General features: G+C 49.5%; 1 protein-coding gene across 9 annotated transcripts in view; it reads left to right on the top strand.

Annotated features, from left to right (window-relative positions):
* LOC137431103 (sushi, von Willebrand factor type A, EGF and pentraxin domain-containing protein 1-like) overlaps positions 1 to 14219 on the top strand; it is a 225668-nt gene that overhangs the window by 113233 nt on the left and 98216 nt on the right. For 7 of the 9 annotated variants that reach the window (XR_013624049.1, XM_078781427.1, XM_078781421.1 and 4 more), the window contains 3 exons: positions 2313 to 2439; positions 2530 to 2600; positions 13658 to 13784. The exons of 1 other annotated variant lie outside the window; for it this stretch is intronic. Coding sequence is in view for 7 of the 8 variants with exons in the window: in XM_078781427.1 (XP_078637553.1) it covers positions 2313 to 2439; positions 2530 to 2600; positions 13658 to 13784 (325 nt within the window). In the remaining variant the exon portion in view is untranslated. The remainder of the gene's footprint in view (positions 1 to 2312; positions 2440 to 2529; positions 2601 to 13657; positions 13785 to 14219) is intronic. One more of the 9 variants, XM_078781426.1, reaches the window with a different exon arrangement.

Below are 14219 nucleotides of genomic sequence, written 5' to 3'. Positions count from 1 at the left end.
GCCCCGGGATCGCGTCGGCCAGTAAAAGGACAAGGGGATTATTCCCCCCTTGATAAGGGGGAGGCCGATGTTGGAGAGCCGCAACAATATTATCGTTAACCATTAAAGACATTATAGTTAATAATTCAACATCCCAATTTCACTAATGACTACAATGAAGTCCGTCAACTTCACATATGTTTACAAAAAATGTGCAAAAAGGAAACCTCTCTCCTCTAGGCCAGGAAGCTTCCTTCCAATTGCAAGATCAAGTCATGAAATTAATCATCGCTGCCGATGTCCTCTTTCCTGTTTTCAAACGGCCTGTTATCTGACCATCAGTTTGAATTCTGTCCCAGTCAATCAACTATGGACATGCTGCTGCTGTGCTCTCACCAATGAACGGATTCCCTGAATCTTAACCATGAGGTCAAGGCTGTATCTTTGGACAAATCGAAGGCATTTGACACAATCTGGCATTCTGCTTTACTCACAAAGGTCACAAAAAGGCCTGCAACATTCAAAGTTGCCTTCGTGCCTGGCTTTATTCATTCCTCCACTCACACAATCAACACGTTGCTCTCAAAGGATCTTTCTCCTCTCGTCTCCCAGGGAAAGCTGGAATGCCTCAAGGCAATGTTTTGGGCCCAGTCTTGTTCCCCATCTTCATAAACAACTCCAAAAGCTTAGGAAAACGTCTTTTCCTTTTGCAGTACCCTAATTACTCGATAGGCAGACAGCAGCTGCAACACTTTCTGCTGATCTGAAAATCACTAGATGCTGGTCTGGTAAATGGAACATGTCCTTCAATCCTGGAAATTATCACAGTCTTATTCTGTTGCTCTGGAAGGTCCAATAAACAAATAAAAACTCTCTATTTACATGGTCAGTCATTGAAAAAGGTTCAGTATCTTTCACTTCTAGGCCTTACTACTTGCAGCCTACAAGGCCTTTGTCCATAACTCAATGGAGCAACACCTCCCCTATGGGCTGGCACCTCAGTATCATGTCTCTCCTGGAATCTGAAGAACAAAATGCTCTCAAAATTATTGGAATCTTCCATAATGAGGCCGTAGTGGAGGTCAGTTTCCCTCACATTCCAGGCAGGTCGGTGACTTTCCAATATTTTACGATCTCTCCTCTGGTCTTGCTACCTCAGTTTTCTCAGCCCTCCCCAACTCCAGAATGTATATTGGGAGCGGTAGGAAGGCTCACGGTATTATCCTATTTGGGGTATATACATTACAGTACATCTACGCTCGGGTCCGTTAGTCTGTGAGGGACGCAATAAGCATATAATACCTCAAGAACACCGGGTTTCCTCCCCTCCAGTTTAGTGTTAAACAGCAGTAGCGACCGTTTAAAAACATAATCATACGTGTTTTTGGTTTTTATATTTTTTTACCTCTGGTAGTGGTGCCCCCACGAAACACTACGGTAAGCTATTTATACACGTTAACACAGCGTTTGTTCAAGGGGGGAAAATCCCTTGGGGAGGGGGATATTATTAGTATTAATATTCTTTTGTAATAACATTTATAATAAATAAATAAATTCCCTTTTTAAGGCCATTTTCCCTGCTTGAGTGGGGGTTAGTCTTGCAGGCCTCATGCCAATTGGCCTCATGCCAATCATCATGGTTCCCTCTTTTTGAGGCAATGTTTTATGGCCGGATGCCCTTCCTGAAGCCAACCCTTTAGTCGCCTCTTACGCCACGCAGGGATATGGTGTACCTATTCTAAACCGGGGCACACACCGGCACATTCATCCCAGCAAGCTGGTACTCAATTTGCCGATCTCGGAAGGATGACAGGCTGAGTCAACACCCCTGGCATTAATACAGTGATCAACCGGGATTCGAACCCAGGATCCTAGGATCCCAAGCCGCACCCTAACCGCTAAGCCAACACCAGACTATTGTCTGCCATCCCCATGGATGGACGTTAAACTGGGCAACCCATCTGCTAGCATTAGTAGGTGGACGTTAAAGATCCCAGAGTGTCCTTCGAGAAGAGTAGGCAAGCTATCGGTGGCAGCCAGAACAAATTACAAATTCCTGCCATAACTTACTTAGTCTAAAGTCAGGCAGGGCCAGCCAGTTTGTGAAAGACTTGGCCCAAAATCTTTCCCGGCCAACCCCATGAGGTGGGAATAATTGTGCCCGTTAAAGTCATCATGATCGTTTTCACACATTGTGACAGAACAAATGTATCCATCATGAGGCACTGTCAATGTGCAATGATAAGTTCACAAAAGCAACTAAATTCTGAACTGAAATAATCTGTTGTTTCTTTTTGTCGTATCTAAAAATCTTAAACCGTGTCGATCTTCAGGATCGAGCGTTTTTCCTCCCACCAGACACTTCTTATACATTCAATTGTCGTTTGTGTATGGAAATCCGAGGCACAAACCCCACTGAGTGCCATGATGGAGTGATTGACCTCCCAAACTGCCAGGCTGGTATGTATACAGTTAAAGCTGTCATATCCAAATTTCACCTGAAGATGGCAGGAAGAAAGCCTCAATTAACTAACTGGTACTGAAATCCAGTGTGTTGCAGTGTACAGGAGTTTCAGCTGGCAGAAAGAAGACTGAAAGTTCCTCAGGAGTTCCAAGTCACGGTAAGGATCATTGTGCCCTGCACCCTGATGGTTTCTATGTTCTATAATACTGAATACTTAACACAGGGAACCATATATTAATATATATTATTTATATATTGAAGAGCGCGGTGCTACGCACGCTACTTGCTCGAAAGAAGGAAGCGGACAACGCGGTAAGTTTGTAGGGTCTTTATTATAAGAGGTCACTGTAGCACTCACTCGCTCCGGGCTGCGCGCCCGGTGTATATCCTGAGGCCACGCCTACCCCTCGGGCGTGGCCGCCGCCCACTTGGTGCGCGGAATGATGTCATCACGCCAGTGAGCTTTCGTGTCTGCCACACGCGCCCCCCCAGAATTCCCGCGCACCTGGAGGGCCAGTTTGCGGGGCAAACGGATGACCCGGCCGAAGCTCCCTCTGGCGATTGGCGGCGTCCGGGGTGCAGGGATGCCAGCTGGGATGCCTCCGGCTGTACCCGGGATGGGTGCCGGACCGGGGGGCGGCGTGCCAGCGGTGCTGGGCGGTGCCGGGGGTCCACCCGCAGGGGGGCGGCCCCAACGCGGGGGCTGCGCCACCGGCGGTGGGTGGTCCATGTCGAGGTGGGCCGGCTTGAGGCGATCCACCAAGACGCGGTCGGGAGTACCGCCGATGTCCAAGGTGAAATGTTTCACCACGGTCTCCAGCACGTGGAAAGGCCCGTCGTACGGGGGCCGCAGTGGTGTCCAGTGGGCGTCGTGCCGGACGAAGACGTACTCCGCGGTGCGAAGCTCCGGGGCGACGTGCGTAGGAGGGTGCCCGTGGTGTGCCATCAGCACCGGGGCGAACCTCCGGGCGGTCTCCTGCAGCGCAGACCATGGTGCTGTGGGGTCGGGGAGGAACTCACCCGGCACCCGCAGCGGTTGTCCAAAGACCAACTCCGCCGCGGAGGCGCGCAGGTCGTCCTTGGGCGCCGTCCGGAGGCCCAGCAGGACCCAGGGGAGCCTGTCGACCCAGCCGCCGTCGCGGAGGGTGGCCCGGAGCGCGGCCTTCAAGGAGCGGTGGAAGCGCTCGCACAGGCCATTGGCCTGGGGGTGGTAGGCCGTGGTTCAGTGCAGCTGGACCCCGAGCCCTCGCGCGACCGCCCCCCAGATCTCCGAGGTGAACTGGGGGCCGCGGTCGGATGAGATGTCCGAGGGGGCGCCGAACCGGGCGACCCAGGTGGCGATGAATGCCTGTGCGACATCCGCCGCCGTCATCGCCGCCAAAGGCACGACCTCCAGCCACCGGGTGGTGCGGTCCACCATGGTGAGGACATGGGTGAAACCCCGCGATGGGGGGCAGAGGTCCCACCAGGTCCACGTGAATGTGGTCGAACCTACGTTCCGGCACCGTAAACGGGGCTAATGGGGCCTGGGTGTGTCGGTGCACCTTTGCGCGCTGGCACGCGAGGAACGTCCTGGTCCAGCCACGGACGGCCTCCCGGAGGCCATGCCAGACAAACTTGTCGGCGACCAACCTCTGGGAGGCCTTCGTGCCCGGGTGGGACAGGCCGTGGATGGCGTCAAAAACCTGGCGCTGCCAGCCTGCGGGCACGATGGGGCGAGGCTGCCCAAGGGAGACGTCGCAAACGAGGGCCGTGCCCGCGCTGTCGAACGGCACCTCGGTGACGCAGAGGCCCGTGACGGCGGTCCGCAGGGCCTGGACCCCAGGGTCGGCGGCCTGGTCCGCCGCCATCCGGGCATAGTCGATGCCAAGGTGAACTGCGTGGGCGACGGACCGGGAAAGGCAATCCACCACCTAGTTGTCCTTTCCCGCGAGGTGCCGGATGTCCGTCGTGTATTCGGACACGGCCGAGAGGTGACGCTGCTGCCGGGCCGACCACGGCTCGGCGACCTTGCCCATCGCGAAAACCAGCGGCTTGTGGTCGACGAAGGCCGTGAACGCACGGCCCTCGAGCAGATGGCGGAAGTGCCTGACCGCCAGGTTAAGCCCGAGCAACTCGCGGTCGAAGGTACTGTAATGGCGTTCGGGCGGGCGAAGCTGCCGGCTGAAGAACGCCAGCGGTTGCCAGGCACCACGCACCCATTGCTCATGCACCGCGCCCACCGCGTAGTCCGAGGCGTCGGTGGTGAGGGCGATCGGTGCATCGGGCGCCAGGTGCGCGAGCATGGTGGCGTTGGCCAAGGCGAACTTTGCGCCCGTGAACGCCGCGTCCATCTGCTCGGTCCAGGTAACGTCATCTTTGCCCGGCTTCCCTCGAAGGGCCTCGTGTAAGGGGCGCAGGAGCTGGGCGATGTGGGGCAGGAACCGATGGTAAAGGTTTACCATGCCCAGGAACTCCTGGAGCCCCTTGATCGTGCGGGGGCGTGGAAACCCCTTCACCACCTCCACCGGGGCGTGGCGGCGGACACGAAGTGTGCAGCAGCATCAAGATCCACGAGGTATGGTGCATCAACATCAGGGACAGCCTCGGGAGCCGCGACAAAACTCTCCTGCACGTCCAAAGTCGCGAAGTACCTGTCGGCCTCGGCAGCGAGAGCTCGGGGTTCCGTCGTCGTAGAACCGGCCAACGCGAGGCGGACTCGTGCCGGCAGCTGGCGTCGAAATAACGCCCGGAACAGAGCGTTCGGGGCTTCGTCGCCCATCAGCGACAACATATGGTCCATGCGGACCGACGGTCGCATGTCACCGAGCCCGGGGAGGTCCAAGAGGCGGTCGGCTCGAGCGTCGACCGTGAGGCCGAACGTGGCGAGGAGGAGACGCTTGATCGCCTCGTACCTGCGGTCGGCCGGTGGGTTCCTCAGGGTCGATACGACCGGACCCGAGGGAGGTGACCACGTGGCAGTACATGGTCTCGTCCACCGTGATGCCTCGAAGTTGGAACTGGGCTTCTGCCTGCAGGAACCAAACTTCAGCTTGCGACTCCCAGAAGTCAGGGAGTTTTATTGAGACTGCGTTGTTTGCCATGGCTGCGGCGGGTTCGGGTGGTCAGCGGTAGCTGACCAGACGTCGGGGTCACCAATGAAGAGCGTGGTGCTACGCGCGCTACTTGCTCGCAAGAAGGAAGCGGACAACGCGGTAAGTTTGTAGGGTCTTTATTATAAGAGGTCACTGTAGCACTCACTCGCTCCGGGCTGCGCACCCGGTGTATATCCTGAGGCCACGCCTACCCCTCGGGCGTGGCCGCCGCCCACTTGGTGCACGGAATGATGTCATCATGCCAGTGAGCTTTCGTGTCCGCCACAATATATTATATATATTATTTCCTCCAACAAGATTTCTCATGGATTGTCATATATCAGCTTGAATAACTTTTATTTTGGCCAGCATTGATTATAATGTATATATTTCAGACTCCATCACTTTGTCCAATATCAGGTGATGTTCAAGTAACTCCTTTTAATGTTTTACTATAAAACTGAAACTCTTCATACCTTACTGCTCTTCAAACTGCCACTTGAGGAGATACATAATGTATTTAACTACATGTAGGCCACAGAGCATCCACTATGAGTCTGGGAGCTTTGTGGTTCAAACACTTGCTGGCCGAGTCATACCAATAACTTTATAAAAACGAATGGCACGTGCTGCTTCCTTGATTGATGCTCAGCATTTAAAAGGATAGAGCATGGACAAACAATGCTGGGGAAGGCAATGGCAATTCACCCCAATATAACCCTTGCCAAGAAACTGCAACACCAATGGTCTGGAAAGTGTGTGGTCCATCAAAATAGAAAAATGCCACAGAAATTTGTATTGAACATTGAGGCCAAGTGAATTGATATGCTTCCATTTCACCTGCGACATGGTCTACAAGAGCTCTGTGTGGTTGTTGCTGTTTTAGCTCTTGGGGTCAATTTTTGAAATGTGCACCCATTGGTTGAACAGCTGCCGGACCCCACCCACATTTGCCGCTTGCCTCCACCCATCATGGTACCCAAACAAAATAATATGGCTGCCATCTTGGTTTTCTAGTGGGCTTAAGACATCAGCCCTGTAGGCCTCTGCTGTTTATACATTACCCGGGTTCGTTGCGTCAGATTTCCATTGGCTTTGTTTGGGTCGAGTATTACTCACGATGAGGGATCCCGAATCAGTACGTACAGTATGCGCTTCTCTAAAAAAAAATTGCATTACGTAATTTTTGAATGGCCCGATATTGGGGTTAAACTATCCATGACAATGTGACCAATCAGCACGTTCTGATATAACCGTGGCAGAGGCTGACATGTATGAGAGGTGTCAAGTTTTTTTTTTCTTTTTTTCTTTTTTTGTATACTGAATCGAGGCTCGTGAAAGAGCTAACATTTATTTCACAAACAAATCAACCAGACAAACAAAACACACAAAAAGAGGGAGCGGAAGACAAGATGGGGAGAGAAGGGGAAGCACACAACCACAACATTTGAGAGCAGGGAGAAGTGTGGGAGGGAGAGGGCTTGGGGGCAGGAGGCGTGGGAGGGGGAGGGCGGGGGGGGGGGAGGTATAAAACACAAGGGGACCGAAATTAGCGGGGGTAGAAAAGATCAAGGTTTTGGATGGGGGAGGATAAGAGATGGTGGTGAACAGCTGTTTTAAAGTTTTAAAGAGGGGAAAAGTTAATCTTTTAATAGCTCATTAAATGTGTGTTTCCCAATCATGACATTCATATTTTAAGAGTGCTTTAAATGCTCGTTTCCCAATTGACCTATTACCAGATTTCATCACAGGTTGTGACCACAGTGTGGTCATTCTTGTTATACACCAGTCAATCTCATGAAGGAGCAGAAATGTTCAAGAGTTGTGGCATCTATACAAAGACTGAAAATCATTAACAGAGACATGCAGTTTGGAGTGAAACTGGCAGACAGGTCACGCCCAGGGAACATCATTCATATTATCTGGGCCACCTATTTCAGCACTCCATACAATAAGATGCTTCAATACCACTACAGCCTCGAGCCTCGATCTCTCTTTCAACGTCGAGCCTTTGAGCTTCCCTTTCAAGCTCCAATCTTGTCTTTTCAGCTCTGAGCCTTAATTTTAGATTCCCTTTCAGGCTTGAGCCTTGGAACTTCCTTTTCAGCCTCGAGCCTTTTATCTTCCCTTTCTGACTCCAGCCTTCTTGCCTCAATTTCTCAGCTCTGAGCCTTTTATGCTTTTCTCGTCCCCTGCTCCATTCCCACAGGTCCCCTCTTGCTCGATGACGAACCCACACAGGTTGTCCCAGCATTCCAGTTAGAGTTTATGAACCACTGTGCTGCCAAGGAGAGAAAAAAGGGTCCATCCAATTGGAAGGCACTCCCATCCCATCCACAACGCTTTGTGCCACACACAATTCTGCCAGTGGATGATTGATCCCGGATGAGCCCCCACAATGTCACAACATGTGATGATCCTTTGATTGATTGTTCCGCAATGGCAAATGAGAGTCCTCCAACCAAGAGTTTATTCAACAAACCAAATGCGCCATGGCATACACACAATAACTCGAGACCTCCACCCCCCTTCCTTCTTCTTAATTTCTCATCTGACATAAAGAGAATCTCCACGAAACTTCTTCCTTACACAAGTAGCTTGGATTTTCTGGGTGAATGGGTGAATGGGGGGCGGGGGGTGAGGGCTGGGAGGGGATTGGGAAACGCCAATGTCTCTTTCTTTTGACTAAACCCATCAGTGAAGCGGATGAGCAGGATCCATTGGCAGTCACCGTGCTGTAGGCCAGTTTGTGCAGAACAATAATATTTAGAATGGAAGACTGTGCAGTGAAGGATCTCTGCTTCGCTCCTGGGAGATCGATTGCCTATCTTACGAGAATACAAACTTCATAAACTGATGAAATATTCCCATATACTCGTCGAGATTATCGTAATCTGCGGACTCAATACAGACACATGAACCAAAATAGCAATTTTTGGTAAACAGGTCGACTAAATGGTCCATCAGCAAAGTGACAGGTAGGCTTTGCTCGTATTATAGTAATGTAGATAACTACTTGAGGATTCGATCTGAGCTTGAATCACATGGTGTGGCTTCAAATCAACATGTAATTCTCTCCCGGTAAGTGTCGGTACAGCATCGTGTTTCAGCAATTTCCGAGGATTGTTTCCCAGGTAGTGAGCCTGGTGATCAAATACGAACGCCGACGGCTTGAAGTGGTCTTCGAAAACAACACGATATATTGAATGAACATACGCTTTGATCCAATCAAAATGAAAGCCTATCACAGCATCGTTTTTTAACTCTTCAAAAATGTATATTAAAATGCTGTTTCCTTTTATTCTATCAGGAACAACCCATTCATTATTTTCATAAAAATTGCTTCAACAAACGGACACACAAAACATACAAAAAAGGGAGCGGGAGACAAGATGGGGAGAGAGAGGGAAACACACAAGTACAACAGCAGAGAACAGGGACAACGGAAGATCTGTGGGAGGGAGAGGGCTTAGGGGGAGTAGGCATGGGAAGGTGGGGAGGGAGGGGGGGGGGTGGGAAAGTATAAAACACATGGGCACTGCTGGAGCTTCCAGGAAAGAAAAATGTCGGTATTTCAAAAAAAAAGTGGATTTGGGGTGAATTAACAGGGGTAGAAGAGATCAAGGTTTTGGATGGGGGAAGATAAGAGATGGTGGTGAACAGCTGTTTTAAAGACCTGGAGGAAGGAGTGGGATTGAAGAGAGTGAGGGAGTTTGTTCCAGAGGTGGGAGAAAAGAGGAATGAAGGAGTGAAGGTGAGCAGAGAGTCTTGATTTTGGCAGTTTAACCAAAAGAGGGTTGCAGGCAGATCTTGTGCGACCTGTAGGAATATTTGCGGGACAGAGCCCAGAGAGAGCTGGGGGGGGGGGCAAGGCCAGAGAGGAGTCTGTAGAAGACGGAAAGACCACCAACCTGCCTGCGGTGAGTGAGTGAGAGGCCCTTGGAGTTAGCTTCATCGCGGGAGATTCCAATGATTCTGAATGCTTTGGTTTCAACAGCGTGAAGACGAGCTAGGTGTGAGGCAGGAGCACCAGCCCAGAGGGGAGAGCAGTATTCCATTGAGCTGGGGATGAAAGCCTTGTATGTGGTGAGGAGCTCAGGTGTGCCAAGGAAGGACTTTGCACGACGGAGGATGCCCAGTCGGCGACTGGCTTTGGAGGCCAGATTTGAAATGTGGTTTTTCCAGGAAAGATCATGGCAGATAGTGAGACCCAAAAGCTTGAGTGACAGAACTTCTTGGAGAGGATTATTCAGAAAGTGGATGGGAAGGTTGTCCAGTCGGTCTTTTCGGAGAGACATCGTAAGAGTGTGAGATTTGTCAGGATTGAAAGACATGTTCCACTTGTTTGCCCAGTCTGTGATTTTGTCAAGGTCTGCAGAGAGTGAGGAGGCTGCAGACTGCCGATCTGAGGGATGAAGAATGGAGCGACAGAGAGTAGAGTCGTCAGCAAAGAGATAGAGAGGATTTTCAAGAGAGTCAGAGAGATCATTGATGAAGACCAGAAAAAGCACAGGGCCCAGAACACTGCCTTGGGGAACTCCAGCCTGAACAGGAAGAGGAGATGAGAGAAACCCATTCAGGGCCACACGTTGACTACGACCAGAGAGGAAGTCCGCCAGCCATGCGTGGAGATTTCCATGGATACCAAAAGAGGAGAGTTTGGTGAGCAGAGCGGGGTGCCAGACCGTATCGAAGGCATGTGATATGTCAAGGGAGACTGCTCTAATTTCCTGTTTGGCATTGAGGACCTCCATCCATATTTGAGAAAGCAGAAGCAGCATGTCCAGAGTGGAGTGTCCAGGTCTGAAACCAAATTGATGATCAGAGATCAAGCCATTGGAGAAGAGGAAAGATTTCATATCTGAAGCAATGGTGGATTCCATGACTTTGCTGATAATTGGGAGAAGGCTGATTGGTCTGTAGTTGCTGGGATCTGTTTTTGCACCTTTTTTGTGCAAAGCGGTGATGTTGGCAGATTTCCAAGCAGATGGAAGATGACCTTGAGCAAAAGAGAGGGTGAAAAGAACAGAGAGGGGGAGTGAAAGAGCGGAAGAACATGATTTTAGGACCCGTGGGCTGATGCCGTCAGGTCCAGTTGCAGAATCCGAGTCGAGGGTTGACAGAAACTTTTCCACCTTGTCAGGAGGAAAGGACACAGAGTCCAGGAGCAGCTGGGTACGACTGGGTACGGTGGGTACAGAGAGAGATGGGTTTGGGACACAAGATTTAGAGGCAAACACAGAGTTGAGGCATTCAGCTTTTTCACGTGCGGAGTCAGCCGTGTGGCCATTTAAGGTGAGGGAGGGGATGGAGGAGGAACAAACACCAGAAACAGATTTCACCAGACGCCACCAGGATTTGGAAGAGGGAGACAGATAAGAGAGTTCGGTCCTGAGGACGGAGAGATATTGTTTCCTGGCTCTCCTGAGGGTGGACACACACTTGTTTCGGGCTTTGTGAAAGGAAATGAGATTTCCTTCCGTTGGATTTGCTTTCCAGGAGACGAAAGCAAGTTGTTTCTGGGCAATAGCCTCACCACAAGATTCCGTGTACCATGGACGGGAGGAAGGGTATGACAACTGAAGACGAGAAGGGATAAATCTGTGCATGAGAGAGAGCAATTTACTTTGGAAGAATTCCCAGGATGAGTTGATGTCAGAGGCAGTCGAGATGGGAGACCAGTCCAGATGATTGATGGCTGCTTGAAGACCGTGCCAGTTGGCCTGAGTGAAATGCCAGACTTGTCGACGCTGAGGAGGCTCTCTGAAAATGGTCAGAGAGATGTCCACTTTAACAAGCACATGATCAGAAGAGCCGATTGGAGCAGAAGAAGAGCAGCAGACATTTTCAGGGAAGTTTGTCATAACCAAGTCCAGAAGAGAAGATTCCCCGTTGACTGAGATCCGGGTTGGGAAATTGACAGATTGTGTCAGTCCCAGTGAGTCACAGAAGTCCTTTGCTGAAGAGCCATGGCTGGTGAGAGAGGTACCCAACCCCAGCCAACTGGCATGGTGACAGTTGAAATCACCACATATGAGGAAGAGAGAGTTGGGATGGGTAGATAGAAGTTGGTCCATATTATCAGACAGCGAGATGTAGATGGAGTCATCACTGTTTGGTGGACGGTACAACACGCATATGAACAAAAGGTGGGAGCGAAGGGGAAGCCGTAGCCAAAGGTATTCCTGGGGGTGAGGTGGAGAGAGGGCAGTGCAGGGCGAGTGAGGAAGAGAGTTTTTTTATAAAGATAGCAACCCCACCTCCAGGACGAGGCTCAGGTCTATCATACCGGAGGAGGGAGTAACCTGGGAGAGATACCAAGGAATCAGAGACATCATGAAGGAGGAAGGTTTCTGTTAAGCAGATCACGTCTGGTTTGTCAGAAGCAACCTGTATGGAGAGATCAGACAAGTTTGAGCGAAGGCCCCGGATGTTTGAGGTCCATACTGTTAAGGAAGAGGAAGGGGGAGCATCGGATACAGAACAGGGGGGGGGGGGGGAGCGGTAGGGCAGGATGTGGAAGAGGAGGAAGAGGTAGGGAGAGCTGTTGCAGGTGTGTCAGAGATTACAGAATAGCTTGGAGAAAGGGAAGAATGGGGCAGACAAAAGGTTTGATGGTGTTTGGGTGAGGCGCAGTGAGGTGTTATTTGAGGAGGGGGAAGAGTGAGGCAGAAGGTTGAGAAAGATGAAGGTGAAAGTTGGAAGGGGGAAGAAGCGGGGAGGACGCTTTGAGGTGGAGGGGTGAGAGGGGAGTCTAGGAGGGGAGGAGTGAGGGAGAGTGTCGGAGGGGAGGGGTGTGGGGGGAGTTTAGGAGGGAAGGGGCAGCGGGGAAGATTTGAAAGGGATGGGTGTTTGGGAAGATTTGGGGGGGAGGGGCAAGGGGGAAGATTTGACAGAGATGGGTGATGGGGAAGATTTGGAGGGGAGGGGTGTGATTGGATTTTGAAAAGTGTACGATTTATGGGAAACGAACATTTATTGCAAAATGAGTTTCTTGAGACATTCGAGTCAAAAATACGTTTGAGGACGCTGAAGGGTGGGTGGAGTTCTGGAGAGTTTAGGGAATGAATGAAAGATGCACTGTAAGAGATGGAATTTTTTTTTTTGAATGAATATAATTGGTGAGCAAGTCGAAAGCATCCTTTTATAGAAGAAGTAGAAAAAAGTGTTATAGAATATGACATAATAATAAAGTTCTTCAGGGGACAGATGAAACATGTATTAACAACTTGATCACGTGATCTCGAACAACGTGGTCGAAGAACGAAAGAACAAATAACGAAGAACGAAAGAGCAAAATAACAAAGAACGAAAGAACAAATAAGAACGCACAAGCGGATAAGAACGGGGAAGGAAAAAATTTTTTGTTTTTTTTTGAGATTTTAAAACAAGGGAGTATGGGTGAAAAGACCGTGAAAAACAGAGACCGAAAGTAGTTGCAGCGCGATCGAAGAACTGCTGAGACAAAAAACAAAAGCCTCAAGCCAAGGTCTGAGGACACGGTAGCCGACTAGTACTACACTAGGCCTCAGAATACACGATACGAAAAAACCGACGATTCTGTACACAGGTATGAAAAACCAACACCGAGAAACCTATTAAAGTCACCCCAATAGGTACATGCACCGAAAGAAAGATAAAGATACGACAAAAACACAAATGTGAAAGATCACTTAGCTTCGAAAGCGTGAGCGCATGGAACAGCTTCGAAAAGACCACACTGCGCAACAGACACACAAATCACTTGTGACACCAATCAAGGCTTGTGGACGAGGAAGAAGCTATCATACTTTGAATGGAACAGTGAGGTACATGGAATGTGTAAACAAACCTGGGATCAACCTGAAAGATTCCCATTACTATGTAAACATTGGAACATATGTAAACATATGTAAACATTGGAACTTTCCAAGTCGATTTTGAATTTATTCTCAACTTTTCTGATATTAAAATAACAATTTCAGTCATAATATTAATAACAATGATGATGCATAAATCGACAAATAAATCTTGCTTGTCAAAATTTTCACCAATATGAATGGTTTCCTGAATATATCTAAATTATTGAGAGTCTGTAACTATTTCTTTACAAGATGCCTAATAGATGTCAGCATACACTAACTCTCTGTCTCTGCACTAGGGATCCACGTATACTGTCCCGCTGGATACTAATGTAACTTTTCACTGCAAACAAGATCATATGTTTTATGGGCCTGTACAAAGAACATGTCGAGACGGACATTTGAGCATGCCAAGCTGCACACAAGGTATACAATCTCACTTTTGGTGCTTGTTGAGTTGAATTCCAAGGAGGATGGGTTTTCATTTCTATATATGCACAAATATAATTTCCTGCCGATGTGTGATAACTTGTAGATTACTCCGACTTGCATAATATTTCCAGATTCCACTTAATTTCTTTATAAATGTCAAAAAATTGTTTCACCACTGAGAAAGGAAAATCCGTTTATGGAATGGGCATAAGGGATTGACAAACCAAGCGACCTCCTCAATCATATTCAAAACAGACTTAGACTGAGGCTAAGTCTGCTCTTTCCCGTTTGTTTCAAAATATGTGGAGTAGCAATTAGTACAAATTGTAGGTTGGCTTTGCCTTTTTATGAACAAACTAGGAGAGTACCCACCCTCTTGGTGGGTAAAGTTTGCATATTACTCGCTGAAAAAGGAAGTCTGTGTTTTGC

This window comes from Myxine glutinosa, chromosome 7 (assembly GCF_964187855.1).
Source record: "Myxine glutinosa chromosome 7, kmMyxGlut1.1, whole genome shotgun sequence".
Taxonomy (NCBI): Eukaryota; Metazoa; Chordata; class Myxini; order Myxiniformes; family Myxinidae; genus Myxine; species Myxine glutinosa.
Note: the sequence above shows the minus strand (reverse complement) of the source record. Positions and strands in the feature narration are given on the sequence as shown.